This window comes from Terrapene carolina, unplaced genomic scaffold (assembly GCF_002925995.2).
Source record: "Terrapene carolina triunguis isolate 2854851 unplaced genomic scaffold, T_m_triunguis-2.0 Scaffold58, whole genome shotgun sequence".
Classification (NCBI taxonomy): Eukaryota; Metazoa; Chordata; order Testudines; family Emydidae; genus Terrapene; species Terrapene triunguis.
In genome coordinates, this window is record NW_020664409.1 from 13,692,667 (window position 1) to 13,702,306 (window position 9,640).

Below are 9,640 nucleotides of genomic sequence, written 5' to 3' on the forward strand. Positions count from 1 at the left end.
AAAATTGAAATTCTGAGGTTCAATTACTTCTACTCCTGAGCTGCCACCGTCCCCTTCCCCAGCCTGCCATAAAAAGAGGAAGGATATTAAAATTAATAGCTGAAATGATTACCCTCATGCCAGGAAATATGGGAGTCTGAGAAAACTCACCTTCCAATTCCACCTCATTTTGCATATCCATAAGTCTGCCCTCCAAAGTTGTGGTACAGATATGCCCAGTCCTGTACGGCAAACTGAAAATTTAAACTTCTTCACAACCCCTTTAAGATAGCTTCTTTAAGGTCATTAACTGATATTCTCAAATCCCCCTGCCAAACCACTTCCTTCCAATAGCAGAAAAGCTCTGATCCTGTATTCAGTTTTGGGAAAAACTAAAACTCTTTAGTATCTGTTTTAAAGTGAAGGACTAATGCCTTGTTTACACAAGGAAATTGTATTATCTAGAAACTAGTTAAGTTTGTGTAACCCTCTTGTATATAAGCTATTTTAGTCTGAAAAGTACCTTGTATCAATTTAATGTATGCCAATTCCTTAGGGGCTTCAAACATTGCTAAGACCAATGTTTTTCCTCCTACAGTACAAGAGACGATGACTGCAACACACAAAGCAAGGTAAAAGCAGCAGCTCCCTGCTATGTTTAGGTACTGTGTCACCAACTGCTCCAGAATATATGCAGAATCATAAGTGACTGAATTCAGGTCCTAATAGGTTAAATAAAACTTTTTTTTCATCAAGCCCTAAGAGCAACACTGTTTCTTCACTGCAGCATTAACTTGAGTGATCTACATTCCTCTCAAATGAACCAAGCTTGAATTAGAGCAGCCACACTGCAAAATAACACTCAAAATGTACAGAGTGATTGTGTTAGTAACTACCAAGTTGTGTTAACTCAAGATATATGCTATACACCAAAGGTATATCTACACTGCAGCTGAGAGCAAGCCTCCACCCCAGGCAGACAGACTCACATTAGCAGGGCTTGAGTAGCATGCTAAAAATAGGAGTGTGGACATCGCAGCTCAGGATGGAACTCAGGCTCTCAAATCCAAGGGGTCAGGTGGGCTTGAGAGCCTATGCTCCAGCTCAAACCATAGCATCCACACTGTTACTTTTATCATGCTTGCTCAGGCCCAATTAGCATGAGCCTGTCTACCTGGGCTGGGTGGTCTGATTCCAGACACTGTGTAGATACACCTCTACAGGTCAGCCACATCAAGTTAAAAAGCACTACCACATTCAAATTAAGAGGTGTCATGTATGGACAGGACTACAGGACTCAAATTTGGAACAATCGAGTTCTAACTCAAGTTAATTATGCCACAAAGACAAGCCCTTGGTGACTTGCTGAAGGTCACAATGCAAGACAGGGGCAGAGCAAGGAAGAGAAGTCACATTCCTGAACTAGCCACGAGACAGTGCTCCATCATATTTTAATAAATATTTCTGTCTTTATTTTAAGTAAAAATAACACAAGTATGCCCTGATCCTGCAAACACTTAAGCATGTGCTAACTTTTGTGCAAATGAGCAATTTCATTAATGTCATATAAAACTGAGCACATGCACCAGGGATTGCAAGATTAGAGCCACCTTCTCTGCAGCTCACACTACAATGTAAGGCTCTTTGAATTGCTATGTAAAAAAATAGTAAAGGTACATGGTTAAGACAAAAAAAGCTTTATGTATACATTGTTTTGCTAATCTACCATGCAGACTTTTTTAAAATCTTATTTACTTTGCACTATTTATGCTACTTGTTCATTTTTTGAATTTTTCAGCTCAGACAATGAAAATAGGCTCTCTGTGCCATTGCTGATGATGAAAGTAAGCAGCGGTCACGTTTAAATCCAAACACATAGTTATCAACTTTTTTAAAATGAAAGTTAGGTCACACTTCAGATACCACAATTGCTTCTTAAGCCCTCACGCCCATTTTCATGGATTCACAATCTCCCCTGACCCCTGGGCAGACCAACAGAAAACAGGAGAAATGGACCAATTTACTGTGGGAATAACGACAGTGCCTACGGGTGAATGGGGCAGACAGAGCCTCCTTTGCCAAACACAGGAGTGTTAGGGCTGGGACTCAACTCCACAGCCCCTTACAGGACACCTGCAGCGTCCCTCACCCCGGAACCCTCTGACCCGACCCCCCAGCAGCGCTGAGAACTGGAGCCGTGACCTCACACACAGCTCCTCTGAAACCCTCGCTCCCCACGCCCAGGACAGCAGGGAGACTCCCCCGCACAGCAGAGGGGAGGCCTGGCAGTGCCCGGGGCTGCCACCCACCGCAACCAGCTCCCTGCGGGGCGAAGTGGGAGAATCGTACTCCTCCTCCCCCGCCTTGCCCCATAGGGCGCTGAGCGAGGGGACCCTGGCCCCGTGGAGGAGCCTGCGAGGTAGGGCAGGTCTCGCCGGGCCAGGCCGGGGCCCCTCCCACCCCCATCGCCACGGAGCTCAGGGGTTCCCTTCCACGCCCCGCCCCAGCCAGTACCTGTTGTGCCTCTGCGCGGCGGGGACGCTGGTGTAATAGGCCTCTCTTCGTTGGGTGCTGCGCGGCACCGGGTGCAGCGGGATGTGGTCCGCCATCTTCCCCGCCCACCTGCCCGGAACCGGCTCCCGTCCGTGAACCGTCACCCGACGTCACCCTGCCGCGCGCAAACACCACGCGCGAGGAACTGCCGGAGACACCTGACGTCACCAACAGCTGATGGAGAGGGCGGTGCTAGGCGCGGCTGCGATATAAACAAGTGGGCGGGGCTTCCGCGGCCGCACCACCCACTTGACCGTAAAGCGCGCGCTCCCGCGCTCGTTCTCCAGTTTTTAGCGCGTGCGGAGTGGAGGGGGGTGCAGCTGGGCGGTGCGGAAAGGCTAATTAAGGGTTTTATGGCGGTGCGCATGGGAGGGAGGAAAGGTAGAGGGGTGGATAGAGGCTGGCTGCTGTGGTGCGTGGGGGACAAGGGGTGGAGGTTGGTGGGGACTGTGCATAAGGCGGTGGCTCAGGGGTGCAGGGGCTAGGAGCGCACGCCTGAGCTTATTCGTCCTTGCTAATTTCGATCTTTTTGTGTCTTAATTTTAAAAGTACTTATTGACCTTGTTGTGCCAGTGTAGACGGGGAGCTGGACCCGTACCCGCAGGAGGTGACGGGCCTGTGGCAGGCACCCGTGGTAACACAGTGCGTGCATGTCTTGATTTCCTGCCCCTCTAGGGACTGCATTCCATCCAAAATGCATGAGCTCTCGGCCTGCAGAGCTGAGGAATGCTTAGTGGAAGCTCTGCCCTAGTGATGCTAAGAGAATTCACATTCACTTTAGCTCCTGCTGGCTTTAAAATCCGGATACACTTTTGTTTGGAAAAAAGTTACAGATGCTTAAAATACTTTTATGCTAAATCTTCAAGATGTAGTAAAATATTCTTTGTCTACATTTACGCCTCTTACTACAGAGTAGCTGCAACCCCACCAAAGCACTGTTGTGGGCTATATGAGAATGAGAAAATGAAACAATAGAAACAAACAAAGTCCGCTTGTCACCATTCAGACGGCAAAAATAAAAAGCATACATTTTGGAAAATCTTTGCTTTTTAGTAACCTTTGAAATCCTTGTCTGTGTGGGGCTAGAGGATTTTGCTGTGTCTTCCATTTCAGCTAGTTTGCCTCATTCTGGTGGGTGCATTGATCAGCATTCATGTCGTGTCACACTCCCCATCCGTATCTGGCCAAGGCCGGGTAACCAGTGGATCAAAAACCAGCAGATCAAATTTGGTGAAGATTCTGATGGAACAAAGGAACCAGCTGCAGGAGTAAAAAGAGAATGCAGGCAGAAGCCCAGCAACAGAGTGGGGGCCACCCAGTTTAGTGCACCCAATGCAACATGTATGATTACCTGCCCTATGGGGAGGTGGTGTATGTGTGCATTCGGTGCAAGGAGCTCCTGGCCCTCAGAGACCGTGAGCTGAGGGAGACAGAGGTACATAGATGAGACTTTCTGGGACACAGTAGGACGGTCCCACCCCCGGTCTGACAGCCTCTATGCTGTTGAGGAGGATGAAAGTCCCAGGGAAGGAGGGCATCTAACTGGAGCAGAGGAAAACAATCCGATAGTTGGGACCCTCCTTCCAGATGATGATGTGGTATCCTCTCGCACTGAGGATATCCCTCTGGGGAGGGAACTCCAGCTCTTAGAAAGAGACAGGTATTAATAATGGGCGATTCGATCATTAGAAACAGATAGCTGGGTTTGCGATGACCAGGAGAACTGCATGGTGACTTGCCTGCCTGGTTCCACGCTCAGGGCCAGCTAAACAGGCAGAACTGCAGAGTCTCAATGCGTGGATGAGACAATGGTGTAGGGAGGAGGGGTTTAGATTTATTAGGAACTGGGAAAATTTTGGGGAAAGGGGGAGCCTATACAGGGAGGATGGGCTCCACCTAAACCAAAATGGAACCAGGTTGCTGGCACTTAACATTAAAAAGTAGAGCAGTTTTTAAACTAAGGGTTGTGGGAAAGCCGACAGGTGTGGAGCAGCACATGGTTCGGACATCCCTTAGGGGAAGATCTATTAATAGAGAATCTCTATGTCCTAGTGAGGATGAGAGGATGGAAAATGATAAAATACAGGCAGGGGCTGATCAGCAACAGTCAAATAAAAAGAGTCCCATTCAGTTACATCGTGTAATGGCAGACAGCTAAAAGGAGATACGTTTTTAAAGTGCTTATATCCCAGTGCTAGAAGTCTAAATAATAAAATGGGTGAATTAGAGTGCCTTGTATTAAATGAGGATATTGATATAATAAGCATCACAGAAACTTTGTGGAATGAGGATAATCAATGGGGTACAGTAATACCAGGGTAATACCAAAATATATCGGAAGGACAGAACAGGTCGTGTTTGTGGGGAAGTGGCATTATATGTGAAAGAAAGGGTAGAATCAAATGAAGTAAAAATCATAAATGAATCAAACTGTACTATAGAATCTCTATGGTTAGTAATTCCATGCTCTAATAATAAGAATATAGCGGTAAGGAAATATTACCAACCACCTGACTAGGACGGTGATAGCGACTGTGAAATGCTCGGGCAGATTAGAGATGCTACTAAAATAAAAAAACTCAATAATAATAATAATGTGGGATTTCAGTTATCCCCATATTGACTGGGTACTTGTCAACTCAGGACGGGATGCAGAGATAAAGTTTCTTGACATCTTAAATGACTGCTTCTTGGAGCAACTGGTCCTGGAACGCACCAGAGGAGAGGCAATTCTTGATCTAGTCCAGTGTTTCTCAAACTGGGGCCACCGCTTCTGTAGGGAAAGCCCCTGGCGGGCTGGGTTGGTTTGTTTACTTGCCCCATCCGCAAGTCCAGCCGATCGTGGCTCCCACTGGCCGCGGTTCACCGCTCCAGGCCAATGGAAGCTGCTGGAAGTGGCGGCCAGTACGTCCCTTGGCCCACGCCGCTTCCAGCAGCTCCCATCGGCCTGGAGCGGCGAACCGCAGCCAGTGGGAGCTGCGATCGGCTGGACCTGCGGACGGGGCAGGTAAACAAACTGGCCCGGCCCTCCAGGGGCTTTCCCTACACAGGCGGTGGCCCCAGTTTGAGAAACACTGATCTAGTCCTAAGTGGAGCACAGGATCTGGTCCAAGAGGTGAATATAGCTGGACTGCTTAGTAATAGTGGCCATAATATAATTAAATTTAATATCCCTGTGGCAGGAAAAACACCACAGTGACCCAACACTGTAGCATTTAATTTCAGAAAGAAGAACTACACAAAAACGAGGAGGTTAGTTAAACAGAAATTAAAGGGTACACTGCCAAAAGTGAAATCTTTGCAAGCTGCGTGGAAACTTTTTAAAGACACCATTATAGAGGCTCAACTTAAATGTATACCCCAAATTTAAAAACATAGTAAGAGGACAAAAAAAGAGCCACTGTGGCTAAATAACAAAGTAAAAGAAACAGTGAGAGGCAAAAAGGCATCCTTTAAAAAGTGGAAGTTAAATCCTAGTGAGGAAAATAGAAAGAAGCATAAACACTGGCAAATCAGGTGTAAAAATGCAATTAGGAAGGTCAAAAAAGAATTTGAGGAACAGTTAGCCAAAGACTCAAAAAGTAATAGCAAAATTTTTTTTAAGTACATCAGAAGCAGGAAGCCTGCTAAACAACCAGTGGGGCCACTGGATGATCAAGGTGCTAAAGAAGCACTCAAGGACAATAAGGCCATTGCGGAGAAACTAAATTAATACTTTGCATCGGCCTTCACAGCTGAGGATGTGAGGGAGAGTCCCAAACCTGAGCCATTCTTTTTAGGTGACAGGTCTGAGGAACTGTCCCAGATTGAGGTATCATTAGAGGAAGTTTTGGAACAAATTGATAAATTAAACAGCAATAAGTCACCAGGACCAGATGGTATTCACCCAAGAGTTCTGAAGGAACTCAAATGTGAAATTGAAGAACTACTAACTGTAGTCTGTAACCTATCATTTAAATCAGCTTCTGTACCAGATGACCGGAGGATAGCTAATGTGATGCCAATTTTTAAAAAGAGCTCCAGAGGTAATCCCGGCAATTACAGGCCTGTAAGCCTGACTTCAGTACTGGGCAAACTGGTTGAAACTATAATAAAGAACAATATTTTCAGACATATAGATGAACATAATTTGTTGAGGAAGAGTCAACATGGTTTTAGTAAAGAGAAATCATGCCTCACCAATCTACTAGAATTCTTTGAGGGGGTCAACAAGCATTTGGACCCAGGGGATCCAGTGGATATAGTGTACTTAGATTTTCAGAAAGCTTTGGACAAGGTACCTCACCAAAGGCTCTTACGAAAAGTAAGCTGCCACAGGATAAGTGGGAAGGTGCTCTCATGGATTGGTAACTGGTTAAAAGATAGGAAACAAAGGGTAGGTATAAATGGTCAGTTTTCAGAATGGAGAGAGGTAAATAGTGGTGTCCTCCAGGGGTCTGTTTTGGGACCTGTCCTATTCAACATATTCATAAATGATCTGGAAAAAAGGGTAAACAGTGAGGTGGCAAAATTTGCAGATGATACAAAATTACTAAAGATAGTTAAGACCCAGGCAGACTGAGAAGAGCTACAAAACTGGTGACTGGGCAACAAAATGGCAGATGAAATTTAATGTTGATAAATGCAGAGTAATGCACATTGGAAAGCATAATCCCGACTATACATATAAAATGATGGGGTCTAAATTAGCTGTTACCACTCAAGAAAGAGATCTTGGAGTCATTGTGGATAGTTCTCTGAAAACATCCACTCAAAGTGCAGCAACAGTCAAAAAAGCAAACAGAATGCTGGGAATAATTAAGAAAGGGATAGATAATTGGACAGAAAATATCATGTTGCCTCTATATAAATCCATAGTATGCCCACATCTTGAATACTGTGTGTAGATGTGGTCACCCCATCTCAAAAAAGATATATTGGAATGGGAAAAGGTTCAAAAAAGGGCAACAAAAATGATTAGGGGTATGAAATGGCTTCCGTATGAGAAGAGATCAATAAGACTGGGACTTTTCAGCTTTGAAAAGAGACGACTAAGGGGGGATATGATTGAGGTCTATAAAATCATGACTGGTGTAGAGAAAGTAGATAAGGAAGTGTTGTTTACTACTTCTGATAACACAAGAACTAGGGGTCACCAAATGAAATTAATAGGCAGCAGGTTTAAAACAAATAAAGGAAGTATTTTTTCACAAAATGCATAGTCAACCTGTGGAACTCCTTGCCAGAGGATGTTGTGAAGGCCAAGACCATAACAGGGTTTGAAAAAGAACTAGATAAATTCATGGAGGATAGGTCCATCAATGGCTATTAGCCACAATGGGCAGGAATGGTGTCCCTAGCCTCTGTTTGCCAGAAGCTGGGAATGAGCGACAGGGGATGGATCACTTGATGATTACCTGTTCTGTTTTCCCTCTGGGGCACCTGGCACTGGCCACTGTTGGAAGACAGGATGCTGGGCTAGATGGACCTTTGTTCTGACCCAGTAGGGCCATTCTTATTTTCTTATGGTACCACAGCACGAGAGAGTAATTGAATATCCCAGCTACCGGCCAACAGTGAATTATACCCCCTGCTTAATTTCTACCCTCACACATTAGCTTCTGAACTATCCAAAAAAGCATGTAAGAATATTTTCATAATAGGAAGTTCCAACTCTCTCTTCACTCTGATCCTCCTCTTGTTCAACAATGGCTGCAACCCTTTTTGCGCAAACTGTCAAATGTCTGAAAAAATTCACTCCCAACAGGTGAAAATTTCAAAAACATTTTAAGTTATTCATAATGAAGTTATGACAATGCCCAGATGATCTTAACTATATTTGTCTCTAATGCCCTGGCTATGATATTTATAAAATTATTTATACATACACACAAAGACAGGGTGGTGATGTGTGTTAAGATTGTATTGCCATGAGTTTGCAGATGCTGTGATTGAAAAGTGTAGTCATCACTAGTGAAATACATACAGCATCATATGAATGCCAATAAAGTCTTTATTCCTCACTGTATCATGTGTTCTGTATGTGTCACAGAAAAATATTACAAATGTTTTGAAAAACATTCATTTACCTCCACCTGTTTAGCCAAAGGCTGTAGTCCACATACCCAGGTCTTAGAAGGAGAGACAAAATTTTGACTTTTCTATAATCTAACAGCTAGATAGATGACCAAGAGGAAAACTCATTTTTTTACTTTATTCCATTTTGCTTAATTGAAATATATATATTTAAATATCAGTTATTTATAACTACGTTAGCACGGTTTATCATGACTTTCTCTTTACCAAACGCTCTGTGTTATGCCCTAATGTTGAATCTTGTCATGAAGAAGACCGCAAGCTCTTCAGGACATGAACTGAATTTGTGCAGCATCTATTCAATCCTGATCCCAGCATGATACTGTAATGTAAATAGTTTACATATTTTATTCTTAAATTACTATTAATAGAAAAGGCATTTTGAATAATATTGGATCAAGATATGATACTTGGGGACTTTGCAAGATTAGAAGCAAATGTTGTGCATTTCTTTGGAAAGCAGGGAAATTGCCCTTTCATGTGGTTTAAAGCTTTTGTTTAGAGCTCCAGAAATACTACTGTCATTGGTTCAGGTCTTGTGTTTTGCTTGTCAGGCAATTCAGGTGAGAGCAATATCACATTTAAAGAAAATAAACATTTTTCTGGTATTCATTCTTCTTTATTTATTAAATGGTGGCTACATGCAGTTTATCACCTGGTTATTAACACAACATGTTTATAATTTTAAATTTATACTATTCACCCTGGAATGAGCAGTCCAGTCATCCACAATGATCCATTCCCTGTTTCCTTTCCTGCATCCCCCTGCCTTTATACAAGTGGCAGTGTTCCAGGATCTAGATATATAAAGCTTGCGGGCTCTTGGTTTACCGAGGAGTGAGCTGGTGTGGAAACTGATTTGCATTTGTTGCAGATGCATGTCTCCCACAGGTGTAGAATCTGTCTGTCTAGTTTCCCCCCACAGGGCTTTAATAATTTATACCTCCACCACTGTTCTATTTCTGGTATACATGTTCAAGGTTAAAACAGGATCAGGGTGCTCCCTTATGTACCCAAAGTTTAGGTTACTCCC

At 43.9% G+C, this 9,640-nt stretch overlaps 1 protein-coding gene across 1 annotated transcript in view; it reads right to left on the minus strand.

Moving 5' to 3' along the window:
- Positions 1 to 2,593, minus strand: part of ATP9B (ATPase phospholipid transporting 9B (putative)) — a 280,545-nt gene extending 277,952 nt beyond the window's left edge. The window contains exon 1 of the mRNA XM_024206823.2: positions 2,494 to 2,593. Within this exon, the coding sequence (XP_024062591.1) occupies positions 2,494 to 2,588 (95 nt within the window). The 5' untranslated portion in view covers positions 2,589 to 2,593. The remainder of the gene's footprint in view (positions 1 to 2,493) is intronic.
- Positions 2,594 to 9,640: the final 7,047 nt, after the last annotated feature.